Source organism: Sylvia atricapilla, chromosome 14 (genome assembly GCF_009819655.1).
Source record: "Sylvia atricapilla isolate bSylAtr1 chromosome 14, bSylAtr1.pri, whole genome shotgun sequence".
Classification (NCBI taxonomy): domain Eukaryota; kingdom Metazoa; phylum Chordata; class Aves; order Passeriformes; family Sylviidae; genus Sylvia; species Sylvia atricapilla.
The window spans coordinates 10,646,403-10,660,954 of record NC_089153.1 but is presented as its reverse complement, the minus strand read 5'-3'; the positions used below and the strand labels follow the sequence as shown (position 1 = coordinate 10,660,954).

General features: G+C 40.8%; 1 protein-coding gene across 1 annotated transcript; it reads right to left on the bottom strand.

Moving 5' to 3' along the window:
• Nucleotides 1-9,766: 9,766 nt before the first annotated feature.
• LOC136367294 (neuropeptide Y receptor type 6-like) lies at nt 9,767-12,366 on the bottom strand. The gene is made up of 2 exons (XM_066328812.1): nt 11,938-12,366; nt 9,767-10,903 (listed from the first exon to the last, which is right to left on the bottom strand). Exon 2 carries the CDS (start codon nt 10,883-10,885, stop codon nt 9,767-9,769), a length of 1,119 nt encoding a protein of 372 aa, XP_066184909.1. The 5' UTR covers nt 10,886-10,903; nt 11,938-12,366.
• Between the last annotated feature and the right edge of the window lie 2,186 nt (nt 12,367-14,552).

Genomic DNA, 14,552 nt, shown 5'->3' with positions numbered 1-14,552 from the left:
TTTCCACCTCTGGCACCAAAGTGGCTCATTTTTGATGTACTCAGTGCACTGAAGTCAGTGCAGTGTGAGCCAGATTTCTGTCATGGCTGCAGCTGGGGACATTTAAGAAGGTTCGTGGCTGTGTGAAGGAGAAATCCATTGTACCTCTGTCACCCCCTGGGAACTCTGGAGCCTTTCAAGGCTTTTTGATTAGGACTGCAAAGTGTTCATTTTTGCAGGAGGATGACTGCTGAGATGTTAAAACTAGACAGGAGATTAACGTAAATGCTGTAAGTAGAGTAAAAAGAATGGGTTTTATACAGCCCTAATAATTTGATTTGAAAAGAGTGTTTGGTCTACCAAAATTATTTAGATCAACTTATCTAGAAATGAATGCTTTTAGGTGAACTGTTATTTTATTTTTAGTGCTGCCTAAAGCTGACACTGGGATGTGGGCAACTTGTGATGAGAAGGGGTTGTCAGTACCTGCTTTTCCACCTGACTTTATGTTGAAGCTGTGCCCAGAGGGCTGGGCAGGGGGTGTCTGTGCTGCAGGACTGGCACCTTGTGCTGAGGGTGGGTGCTGGGGAAGTGATAGAAGGAGGTGCTCAAGGAGTCAAGGACTCAATTGCCTAGAGTGTAAGTTAACTTTCTTTCCATCTTGTTAAATAATGTCAGAGCCAAAGCAAATTTAAATCCAGACACACAGGCTTGCAAGAAGAGCAGGAGAGAAAGCAAAGTGGGTAAAAGCAGGTCTAAGGAATTGGGTAAAGGAAGAGCAGAGTGTGTGCACCTGTACTATGGTCTGCATAGCACAGTGCTGATTCAACTACCTGCAAAAAAGGTTTGTGGTGTGCTGAGCAGACATCTTGGCATCAAAACCTTATTTATAAACCTTTCCATCACAATTCTTATAGTGCTGGAAGCCAGAAAGGGCACAGGCGTAGCAAGAGCACCATACGGTGAGCACAGACCTCTCTCTCCAAGACAGGGCTGGAGCTGGGGCCAGGCTCTGTGCTGTGCTCAGGAGATCTCATTTCAATGCTGAGCACCGAGGCTTCAGCCTTCAGAGCAAACACAGCGCTAATCTGATTGTTAAAGGTGGCATGTGACTAATGCCTGCTCGGGGACCAGCTCCACTGCTCTCAAGGTAAAGCAAATGATGTCAGTATAAAAGGCTGAGAGATATTCATGAAGATCAAATTTGACAAGTATCTCTAGATGTATTTAATATAAAATGCAGATGGCAGTAATTTGCAGGATCTCTAGATACTGGTCATCTAAGGTGGTTCTGCTGGTGTCTGTTTCACTATCTGTACCATGTTCTGAAATATTAACCTCCAAACCCATCAGGATCCCACAGATGAAGTGAGCAGGAAATGAATTTCTATTGATTTCAGCCCTGGTTTGGTCTGTTGCATGAAAACAAGGAAAAAAATAATCACGATTTTGCTTGCACATCTGCCCAGACATACCAGGCTCATGCCTCCTCCAGCTCCATGTTACATCTGCTCGCTGCTGCCTTCATGCTGGCAGCTGAAGTGGCCTCCACTGGGAGATTTTGGTTTTTCTGAGAGACTTCAGCTCCCAGTTTGTCAGCAACATGAACTGGGACAGAGAAAAAAATAATCCTTCAGAGTGGAGGGATCCTGCACTGGAGCAGCACCAAACATCCCAGGGAGGTCAGTGGTGGTTCGGCGCCCAGGAGCAGCTTTCTGGTGAAGTTTTAATTAGCTGAATTTATGACTATATGTCAGAAAAAGCATCTTATCTTACTGAGCATGGGAGGTTAGACTGCATGATACCAAGAGGCCCCTTCACATCCACAACAGTTCAGTCATTCTGCATATTTTTAAATTCTACTAAATTGTTAAACTAGCAGCTGACTTTTTTTAGCTTTTCCAAGAAAACAAGCAGCAGCTATTATTTCTTAGCAGCAGAGGTACAGTAACCCTTGATTAAATTAATTTGACTGTTCATAGTTTTTCTTTGTTCATAATTTGTTTTTGCTCATACCTTGCTGCTGCTATTCTCAGATGCTTTTTGTACAGCTGCTGCAAATCCCCTCCATGCTGAAACACACTGAAAGTATTTTAACACTCACCTCAGCCTTTTAACATGGCTTGAGTACTCCTAAAATCTTCATACACTGTGTGTTTTTCTTTAGAAAGAGTCAAGAGCTCAAATTAAAAGCTAATCAACTCTGTAAATTGATAAAGTAAATTATGCTAACAAAAAAACCTCTTTTCCCTTGAAATATTTGATTTTTGTGTATGCCAATGAATAAAGACGTGAGGATGTCAATGAATAAAGATGTGAGGTTTAACAGGATACTTGAGCTTCCATGATTGTTGGGTTTTTCTTGCCTAATGCCCTCAGTATGTCTGTGTCTGGTCTATTTGCATGATGGGGATGGGAAGAAAGAAAGTTTTTGTTATCATTCATCAAAGGCTTTTTTTTTTTTTAATTTAGTGTCAGAGCTTGGGTTTCCTGGAACATCAAGCAGCAATTATCTCCCTGTGTTTGTTGACCTTTCAGTCAACTCAGATTTTGCTTTTGGATTCAATGCTAATTCTGTGGCGAATTTTTAAAGGAGTCTCAAGTTCATCTTTAATTAGAAGCCAGGAATCTTGTTCCCAGTCAGTCACAGGACTTCCTTCCTTGAGCTGACGACTCAGTGCAGTATGTCACTGATTTTGTTTGAATGCCTAAACGTAGGCAAAGTTTTAGCAGTTAATTTAGTTAATAAAGAGCATTTCCAAAGATGGTTATACCCTCAATATGCATTAGGTTTTGAGGGTTCTGTCTGACAAGCACAGGGGGCTGCCAGGAGGTTCTGCAGCACTCAGAGGTTGTGGATGCCCCTGGAGAATGCACTCTCTTGGAATCAGGTTTAGGGTCACTAACAAGGATGGTGACATTCAAAACCATCAGGGTGTGACATTTTCCACGGTTCTCCCCTGCTCCCACCTGCCACAAAGAGTTGGAGACAGACGGCGCCTGAGGCGAGAGACCTTGAGAGTCAATTCCAGGAGAAAGCCCAGGCTGCCTTGGACACTCCTTTGATGTTGGTCGACACCAGTCCCAAGAAGGAGATCTCTGATTTCTACCCAGGGCAGGAGTGCACGGGGCATTTGGTGTGAGAACTTGACCTGCTCACACGGCCAGAAAGGTCTGGGAATAAAGAGCCGGGAGCACTAAGACACTTAAAGCCTGATGCTCCAGTGTAAATGTGCGCTGGGTAGGGTATCACGCCGTGCTGACAGCATCGCTAGGCCCACTGACAAAGATACTCTTTACAAATAGTGAAATAGTGGCCTGGATATCTTGAGAGAGATTATTTGCTGACTAATTTGCCTCCCAAAGGTTTACCCTGTGGGTATGTGGTGAGGTCCCTCTGACCTTTCGTTTGCAGCTCCTCAAGGGACAATCCACTGAGAGCCGCCCAGTGAGGGTGTGAAGTGCACGGTCCTGCGCTCTCCCTGCTGTTCGCTCCGAGAGCTCCCAAACCTTACACAAGGAGGAACAGAGGGAACAGGGGATCCCTTTACAGAAGGGGAGCCCCTCACTGACATCTCAGGTGCCTGATGGCTTTGTGCTCCTGCAAGGACTGCCTGTCTCTCGTAATTCTCTGGGCGTGGTTGCAGTTTGTAGGTGGATCTTCCACCTGTGCAAGCTGAATTATGAAATGATTCCTGAGTAATTTTTTTTTTCTTTGTAGAAGTATCCTGTGAAGATATGATGCTCAAATACAATCTTTTCTCTGGCAGCCCACATAGCTGCCAGTGTTTTGAATTAAACACACACACACATATATACGTACATTTGTTGTTGTTTTTCCATGCTGAGACTTGTAAACTCTATCTCCATTTTCTTGCAGAATCTTCCCGAGTCTCTTCCAGGATCTGAGCTCCGCTGAGATCTTGTCTCAGCTCTGTTTTGCTCTGTCAAATTCAGCTCCTTCCCTGCCACTTCAGAGTTAAGCTCCTTCCCAAAATTTAGGCTGTTTGGCATTCATTCCCGCAGGTGCTGAAAGAGAGCTCCTTTAGCAGTGGAATCTGCCCAAGAGGCACTGGGAATGGATAAGGACTGCCAGGCTATAGTTTTGCTGCTAGGTTCCTGTGATTATGTAAAAGGGGAGGCAGCTAAATAGTTTTGTTAAGGAAATTTCAGAAGAATGGTAAATTTGCTCTGGAGAACTGTTCTGGGATCTCCTTTCTTTTTTCGATTCACACAAAGATTCTTGACTTTTATTCTTGCCTAGGTTTACTTCTCACGTGTAAGAAAACTGTGGTTGCATTACTTTGAAAAGCAACCAAAACATAAATACCACCCTCAAACCCAATAATCTAAAGAGGAATAAACAGCTTCCACTGGCCGACTACTTCAGAAAATGTGGGAATATGATCACACTACAGTCGTGGGTTGGTTTTTAGTAGTTGCAGTGGTGGCAAATCCTGAGATGGCTTCAAGGTAGAAATTAATGCATGGACTAATCTGACCCAACTGTACTGCCCAAACAATTGTCCCAAAAGCAGTCATTTTGTAACTTGTTAGTAGACAAATCTGTGGGTCCTTATTGAGGACAGGAGAGATTTGGATGTGCTGGGCAATGTAAGGGTGCCCTGGGAGCCTGTGGAGGTGGAGGCTGGGCAGCACCCACTGCAGGCGTGCCTGGGAAATCTGTGCCTCTCCCAGTCCCCTCCGGCACTGCAGGTCTGATTCCAGTTAAACACGGCAGGAGTCTCCAACCAAAAATGGAACTGGCAAAGAGGGTAAGAGATTAGAGGGAACACAAACTTTCAGAGCTTTTTGTGACTCTAGTTGCCATTCCCGGCAGGAAGAACTAATTCATGGAGCTGTTGCAACCCTGACATCTACATGAATTAACAGGTTTTCCTCACCAGGTATGAGGTGAAGTGAATTCTGCAGAGAATAGCTCCACACGTGCCAATTCCATGACATTATGTAAATAGCCTGTGACTAATGGAGAAATCTATGAAATGAAATGAAATGAAATGAAGTTAAATGAAATGGAAATTAAATAAAAGGCATCAGTCAGTGCATTTGCATGGAAACCAAAAGAACCTTGTTTAAAAATGAGTGATAGCAGACAAGATAATTCTACAGTTGCCATTGTGGAGTATTTCTAAGTGTCTTATTAGCATAGAATTGAAAGGACAATGTTGTTTATGGAGTCTATGAGGTTCCACTCAATTCTGCAGCCTGTCTGACCCTTCATTGTGAGGTTTCTCAAAGCTTTGCTATACATTCACTCTCCTCTTATTTTTAATTGCTTTTCTATGTCTACTTTTATCTATATTTCTGTCCCAGTTTTAAATTTTTTCTTCCTCTGCTTTGTACCCCTTAGCTTTTAATTTTTTTTTAATTTCTGTCTCCTTTTATTGAGCTGGCTGTTCTTAGTTTTTAGCTTTTTTCTTGTTTGCACATACTCTGTTTGTTGCTTTTTAATTTTTTTGTGTCTTTTTTCTTCTTCCTCCCATCCTGATGCTTTAAAAGGTCACCTTAGCACAATGCTATCTCTGGAGCATACTTTGTACCCCTCTGGGTTTGTCAGGACATCTCTGGAGGTCACCACTTCTCCTCAGAGCAGTCTTTGAGTCCTCTCCCCCTTCTCATTTGTCTCCACTGGATCAGCAGCTCCCTCACACATCTGAAGTCTGGTCAGGTCCCTTCCTGAGTATCCCTGTGTCCCTAAGCTGTTCTCTGTTTACTCCATGGCCATCCTTCGAGCTGCAGCAGGCTCTGGATCTCTTTGACCTTTGGATGTTTCTCTGGACCTTTTGGTGATTCTTGGTGTTCTAGTGCCTCATTTAAATGAGAAGTGTCCTATCCCAGTTACAGACAGCACAATTCACCAGCTGGGCAGGTTGATGGTTTTACACAGGGTAATATTTATTTGTCAGTCAATGGGAGAAATCAAAGTCTCTAAAGCACACACAGCACTGGCACTGCCTTTGTCCACAGACAGGATTACAGACAATAGTCAATTGAGATATTTGCTCAATGAAATAATTTCCACAGTGGATGCCAGTTCCCAAGTATCTAACCCCAGTTAAAAGTGCTTAAAGTGAAACCAATCAACCATTAAAATACATAGACATGTAAGGACAGTTCATTTACAAGGATGTTTATAAATATATTGGTTTGCTCTGCATGACCAAACTGCTCAAAAAAGCTCTGACGCAGTTTTTATTTTTTAAAAACAAAAGACTTTCTACAGTAGAACAGCATCGGGGAGTCAAGGCTCCCCCTCTAGCTTTCTGTAGTTAATTCCATGGTGCAGCTCCCCCAAGGAAGCTCACAGTCCTTCAGCTGGGTACATCAGGTAACAACTTTCTGCTGAGAAAGGCTGTCCATGGTTTTTCTACTTGGCTATACCAATACAACAAGGGAAAATAAAGTCATCAGCATTACCCAAGACAGGGCAACACTTGCCAGTTTAACTTGAGCAATCTTTAAGTATTATATATTGCATATATATTACATTTACCACTGTCATACATCATGTTTGAGTCCATAATACTTATGGCTTTAAAAACAACTAATTACTCTTTGTTCCTATTCCTGTGACAGTCAATTGGCTCCTACTGACTTGCTTGGAAGTTCAGTATCAGGATGCACAGGAAGCCAGTGGATGTAGTGAGAGAATGTGCAGCGCTGAGGGCGATGTCTCCGAGACAGTGAGGATCCTCTGTTCCCTTAACAGTGATTGTTACAAGCGCAGCATTAAGGAGAGATACTTGATGACTGAATGCTCAGAACAGAAATGGAGCATCCATCAACACTTGAGTCAAGTGAAAGTGTGAGAAAGAAATGAGAAGAAATCAAGGCACAAGTATTATTGTTCACTTTTGATTCTGAAGCAGTGTCATTGCTCAGAGAGCTCCCACCTGCTAATGAAGAACCCTCTTATACTAAGATTTTCAGACTGGAAGGAAAAATTGAGTGCTTAACTCTGATCAGGATGTCAGGAGTAGACAATTGGTATTACAAAAAGTGATAGCTATCTTCTTTTTTTTTGCCTGTCTGATGCATACTGCCCAAGCACTTCTATGGAGAGACAGTTGAAAGACCATTCATCAGCATCGTATAATCTGAACCAGAATACCTTTCATGGCTGTTTTAAAACCACTTGGGACATGACACTAAAACCATCTCTGCTGTAAAAGTAAGCACATTTAGACTTGTCTATGGGATGGGAGCCACTTAGGCCAAGTTCACACATGGGAATCTCAGCTAGGCCTGATTCCGACATTAATACTGTCTGAGACATTTGCCAACGAGAGTAATCTGAACTGCTGTGCTAGTATTAATATATTAAATTGTGAATGTCCTGTGCTTCTAAAAGGCTTTAAGCATGGGCCCTGAAGCTGTAAACAGTGTACTTAAATTTGAGGAAGATTATGATAGAGATGTGTGTTCCAAACCCAGGGAAATACAGTTGATAGCCCATCCTGTAACCAGGTGTGACACCAGCATTTCCTAAAATGCTGTTCTGGGAATGGCCTTCTGACAGGAGTAGATGGGTTTCAATTCAGGTACTGGGATCCCCAAGAGTAGTGAAGCTCCTGGGTCAGATTTGCTTTCAGTCAAGCCAGGTGCAATGAAGACAGTGAATCACTTTGGACTCTAAGTGAGAGAAGCAGTTCCATCCCTTCACCAAAGCACAGCCAGCCCCTCTGACCATGCACGACCCCAGTGTCATTGACTGCAAGTTACTGCTTTTAACTAGATTAAATGCTTGTTGTTCTGAATAGATGATGTGCATCAGCAATAAAGGCAGCCTAGTGACCTGGGTTGAAGTTCATGGAAATAGTTAATACCGAGATACTCTTGACAATCTGATCATTGGTGTCTATTAGGTATTTATCTGTCTCCTGGGTTTTTTCTATGCATAAGACAGGTGTTTAAGTTAAGGTTTGTGTAATCAATTCCAAATGCATGATATTTGATTTAATTAGAAAAAAACCCTAAATTATGCCAAAGAGAATCCATACATAACACTCAGATACTTGATTACCATGTCACTAATTCTGCCATTCTTGCTCTTGTGATGGGGCTGCCCTCATGACTTCTATGGGCTCAGACACTAAGAGATTTCACCGAGGTCTTTTGTCTCAGTGTGAATCAGGGGGTACTTAACAAACCTGAGTATCTGCACAGCTGATGAAGCTCTTCTGACAGAGCTCCTCTGATGAGCAGAGTGGTGCAGTCTGAATTAATGCTGAAACAAGAGGATTGTGCCCGAACCCTTTAGGAACTGGAAGGCTATGGAAAGTGATGTTCTCTCTCCAAGAGAACTTCATAGCCTTAAGGTGAGTTTCAGCAAAGCTGAGTCATTAAGGAGCTCATTGTAATTTGAATGTGAATTCCTTTTGCTTAAGTAGGGTGTTAGTAAATTGCTAAAGTTAGAGAATACTTTCCAAGGAACCTTATGTACAAGTGTTAGAAAAGGGGTTTCAAAACTCATAAGAAAAAAAAGCAGGGCTTTAGCAGTACAAGTAATTAATTAAATATAATCTGAACAGGAGGAAGCATGGTGAGTTTTTGGACTAAAGTGTTCCGAGTACTGTGTTTAAACAGCTCAATATTAACTGATCATTTATATTGTCACTATGTCATGGATGAAGAAGAAGTTAGGCTATTTTTTTATGGCCATACTGGAAAGTGGGTTTTAAAATGTTTTTGTTTAAGAAAAGTTGTGTTCAGTATTATCCCTTTAGGCTTCTTTGCACTGTGTTACAGAAGACACTATTTTCAAACACAGAAACTCTTTCTGTGAACAGCAATGACCATATCTGCTCGAGTGTGTCCTCTTGGTAGTGCAAAAATGTGAGAAAATACTGCTGAAATTAAAATGTAAGCCTAACTTTCTACTCAAAGAGAAATCTGAGTAAGTAGCTAAAACAAAATTTACTCTGAATTCATAGTGAGATTTTTTGATAATGGAGATTCTAAAAGGTCTGTTGTAAGAGGCAGTGATGATGGTAAGGGAGAAAGCAATGATCTTTGCTGGTGGTTTGCAGAATGCAATGCTTTTAGGAAAAATGCTGAATATATATTTCATCTTGAACAACATCATTCTGAGTGAAACTTGCAGGACATCAAATGGGTCTTGTTTTAGTGTTCATTTAAAATAAAATAGAAAAGTCCAGCTCTAGCCTTTTCCCTTGTTAAAATACAGGTTCTGGGCTGAACTGGTACTAAGCCAAAGCAAATTGCATAAGGGGGCTGCAAGGAAGGTGGTGGAGTCTTAAGATAACTTCAAGGGCCTTCCTTACAGTGTGAACTGCCTCTAAACTCTACATTTACCAGGGAGGGTATTGATGTAGGGTCAGAAAATAAAAATGCCAGAAAGCAGTGTGTGAAAGGCTGCTGAAGTTAGGAATAGCACTGTGTTCAGGGTTTACCTGGGGGAAGCCACGTGTTTAGGAAGGACATCGCTATCAGTGGCTGAAATAGACACATTTTTATTGGAGTTAAGGTAGCATACCGGTGACTTGGAAACTGGATTAAAAACGTAAGATGTTAATACTGTTTACAGTTTAGTATTATTGATCTTTAGGACTGTTGGAAGTGGTTTATCAGCATTAATACTATCATAAAGTACCTGTTAAGAGTATGCCTATGGGAGCATAATCCTTGTTTTGCTGAACTAAATGGCAAAGACTTCCTCTAAACTTGGTGGTAACCCAACCAAGACCTGCAGAAAAAGGCCATCTGCAACAAAATACAGGATTTTGGAAACTGCAGTTAGACTATTTTATATATCCACATGGGGATTATTTAGTTTCAGAGACCCTTTAGATCCATCTGTCTGCAGATTTGAAAGGGCAATATTTTCATATTCCTCTTGTGATGCTGAGCATCTGCAGTGGTGAGCTAACACTACCAAATCCTTCTGAAAGTTCCTGTTCAGAAATCCATAAAAGATGGGGTTGATACATGTTGAGATCATCGCCACAAGGTGGCAGATTGTAAATGCCAGGTTATGATTACAGCTCATTAGTGCCTCGTAGTTCCAGTCAAAAACCATATTGAATATATTGAGAGGCAACCAGCAAGCTGCAAAGGTCACAACAATTGATACCAGCATCATATTGATCCTCTTGTTTTCACTCAGCCTGTTTTCATTCTCTCTCATCCTGTCTATTTTACCACGTCTCCTTCGAAGACATACAAATATCCTGAGATAGCAGATGAAAATAAACCCCAGTGGGAAGCAGTACTGAAAAACCAGAAGGCTAGTGGTGAAAATCAGTCTCTCTGTAAGAGACGGCCACGCTTCGATGCAAGCAACCTTGTTCTTGTAGAAATCACTGTGGGAAGACAGATGTTTGAAGGGTTCATCTGTTATTTGGTGGAATACCAAAAAAGGAATGGATATGATGAGGGAGAGTCCCCAGATAAAAAGAATTCCCCAATAAGCATGTGAAATATTAGGCTTCCAGCCACGTGGGTTCACAATTAGCTGATATCGCTCAATAGCAATGAGTACAAGTGAGAAAATGGAGACACTGACAGATAGACTTTGTATGAAAGAGCCTATTTTACACATTGCTTCCCCAAATATCCAGTGGTCCATTAAAGTATATGCAACTGTGACAGGAATGCACATGATACAGATCAAGACATCTGATAAAGAGAGGTTGGCAATCAAAATGTTGGTGACATTTTGAGTTTCTTTCCGTCTCTTTATTATAATAATTAAGCAAAGATTTCCAACCAGCCCTACTAGTGTGACCAATGTGTAAGCTGTAATAAGCAAGAATTCTGCAAGGGAGGAAAGCCGGCATGCATCAAAGTTCAAGAACTGAGAAAGGCTAATGTTAGAGATAGTTTGATTCAGGATCTCACTGGGAAGCTGAACAGCTTTATCCATCCTGAAGCATCTTCCAACCTATGGACAAAACCTTGTATTATTTACAATATACTTTGCATGGAGATTTTCAAAGCAGTGAATACTGTGGGTGTACCATTGTAGTCAGCGTCCTTAAAGTTTTAAGCAAATCTAACATGATTAATTACAGTACTGGCAAAGCACATGGTTATTAGTGGGTTTATGTATCTCTGTGGAAGGAGGTTGATGTCACCTTTCTGAGGTTCTGCACTGACAGTGCTACAGATCTATAACTCCTGTACAGGAAATAGCTGTGATAGCAGCTCTGACTAAACTTGTATGGACACTTTCATATAAATCCTCTTTTACCAGTTGTGGATAAAGTTTGCTTTTCAGAATAAAGTATTTTTAAGATCTGTCTCTGCTGAAGATTTAAGAAGGTTTAATGGATTCCAGTGAGGATAATCTGGTCCTTTTGTATTACCAGAAAAGAAGAATTGGGTCCTGCCATTACTCTGCTAGCTTAGACATCAGACTTAGATTTTCTTTAGAACTACAAAGCAATGTGAGTTAATACACACAATCCTCCTGAATTAATCAAAATTATGTGTGCTTGAGCTCAAAAGGCATTCAAAACCTCTATGAATGATATCTTAAAGGGAGTTTCCTGTTCTACTGATGCTTTGAAGATAGTATGTCCATTTTCCTAAACCTAACCTGAGAAAAATGTCAACAAAACAAAGCTCACATTGTAGTTATACAGACTACTATTCCTCTTTCAGCTTTAACTTGAACAGGAGTCAAGGAAAATAATCTGATATTAGCACAGGTCTGTGGTTTTAAAACTAATATTAATGAGAAGAGTTAAATTCAACAGAATATATTAATGGGTTAGAATTTATCACTGAGTGCAAAAATCAAACTTAATTTAAAGGCTCATGAGTGTTCTGGCCAGAAAGAGGTTGTTTCCAACCTGGAAAATGAAATGCTAATTATGAAAAGAGTTATTTTAAAATTTAAAAATGTATATACACATATATACATGTGTATATATGTTCTACACATGTATTTCTCAAAATACAACTGTAACTCACCTCAATTCCGCTGTGAAATTATTGGAACTCTAGCTGGAAGGAGATCATTCTTCACTCCTAGTAATTGTGTTGAGAACCTGTGGAGAAAGGAGAATGAAGAAGCAGTGGGAAGTTAGAGGATACACAAAAAGAAGAGATAGGTGGATGTTTTATTATTACTACAAATAATCTGCTTATGTGTAGAAGATTTGTCAGACCTTTCACTGACATGATTGCCATTATTTAATCACTAAGTATTTAAAAAAATATTTGGTTGCCTGTACAAAATTAAACACTAAACCCAGGGTTAAACTGGAATTATGATTCTGTAGTTGTTTTCCCACAGACACTCAAAGAATATTCCAGCCAGAGTTATATCCTGGACTGCTTTATCCTGATACTTCTGTTTGGCATAATTTTGTGTGCTTCAAATTAGGATTCTAAAAAAAAAAAAAACCCAAAACCCACTATTCTCACCTTTGGACCATCTGTTACCACTGTCATTCTGATTAAAATAGCCTTTTCAATCAGCATATTCATGCTAGAGTGGGAAGTAGCTGTAGATATATGTGAGTGTGGCCCTGATGTCCCAAAATTTTTTAAATTGTGGTCAGGGCCAGCATTAAGCCCTGTAGTCTCCTGAAAGAATATACCTGGCTTGGTTAAAGCTATATTGGGGAATGAAATGGAAAACTCTATAGTCCTGCTGCAAAAACCATGGAAGTCTGGTGGCTCTGATAGATTTTGCAGTCCCTTGCAGGTGTCCCTACTTTGGTAGGGCAAGACCAAGAGGCAGGTGCTCCACTGTGTGCCCATCAGCTTCCAGAAACCCTTCTGCTCCTGAGTCCAGGAGAGAGGCCAGGGACTGTGACTCTGACAGTCATGTCCCGCAGAACCCGATGGTGTGGTTGGGCAACAGCCCCTTCAGGCCACCCCTTTCCTGGAATGCAGTGACACCCACCTTTCCCTGGAGCAGCCCAGATTGCCTGGCTGGATTTGTCACACCCAAGGATGCACGTGATGGCAGGACAGAGGCACTAAATGGTAGATTTACTACCAACAGTAGCAGTTGTTGCCCCAGTAAGATTTACTGCTACTTCAGAAGTGTGAGGATCTAAAGTCTGGCTGCTTTGCCTCAAGGGTGATCTTTCTCTGCAGTGCCAATGGTGTCCACCTGGCTGACACAAACTCTCTGTTCCTTGCTTTTTATGTGAGCAGAAGAAGCTGTGGGGACTCAAAAGGCCATGAGGCTGAGCCAAGTTTGTAATAATTTATGCACTATTTGCTATGCTTGCTTATTTCTCCATGGATGCACAACACAGTTTGACAGCATATTCTGAATATCTTCTCCCAAGAATTCAGGATGATAGGGCTTCTCTGGCATTTTCTGTTTGGGAAAAGTCCCTGTACTGACCTAATCAGTTCACTTGCTACATCAGTTTTAGGCACACTCTCTATCTACACTGTCCTTTTCTCAGGAAAATGTGTCATTTCTTTTCACTCTTTGGTTTGTGCTGGGAGTAAAAGAGTGCAGTCTTCAGTACACACCATTCTGTGAGGCAATTTAAACATTTCCTTGACAATAAAACAATTACACCTGTCTTGGTAAACATCTGGAGTATCCATAGCATTAAAAAAACAAGTTACTCTAGTATTTTCTGCAGCATATTAAACCATATTGTAATATATACTAGTATTTTTTAATCTAAAAAAATAAATGTTATTGGAATCAGCATCCCTGGATCGCAACTACAGCTGATACCAGAACTGAAGAGTTTAACAAAAAGAACTAATTACTTCAACCCCTAATCCATGCATTTTGGAAAAGATTCTCTACCATAATAAGAGTTTAACACTGTAAGTTAATATAAATCCCTTAGTGTTGTTCCATTCATCTATCTGCAGAAACATCACTGAAACATTCACAAGCAAAAGAAAGGTCTAACATAAAAATCCTAAGTATTTTCTTACCTGTGCTAAAAATGAACAGTCCCATCCTTTCAAGGTGACCAGTAAATGTTTCAATTACAAACACTGTTTAAGTTCCTAAGTATTGCACAGATAAAATGTGGAGGAAAATTTACATTCAATTTTAAATATAGGTTGTAGAGAATAAAATAATGCTTTAAAAGATATTTCAGTAACTTTTGTCATAGTTTTAAGGATTTTCTGACTTCTTACCTGATGAAAAATTCAAGTCATATCCACACTGCCTTTAACAATTTTTCTTTTCTCTCAGAGCCAGCAAACATATCTTCTTTCTGTATAAAAAAATCCAGAGCAAAGCCATGTCTCCTAAAACTCTCCTTTCTTCTCTGTCTGAAACAAACCACAGCTCCCCAATTTCCAACAGTACTGAATCTGCCAGGCTGTGGAAGGCTGCTGAGGAATAAAACAAGCTCTGGAATCCAAGAAGAGGCGAACAGCAGTGAGGCAGAGAGGAGGAAGGACCAGTAGTCATGGGGATGGATTTTCCTCCACTGTGCTGCTTCCCTCCACCCCGTCAAACATCTTATCATGCAATTTCATTTTCAATTATTTAATCTGTTCTGTAGTTCAAATGTTTTCCCTCTGCAGGATTTCATACATAAACACCTGCAGATGGCATATTGCTTCCTTAACTGATACAGCAATAC

Coding starts and splice junctions, on each gene's coding strand:
- LOC136367294 (XM_066328812.1), bottom strand. CDS start 10,885: ATGGATAAAGCTGTTCAGCTTCCCAGTGAGATCCTGAATCAAACTATC.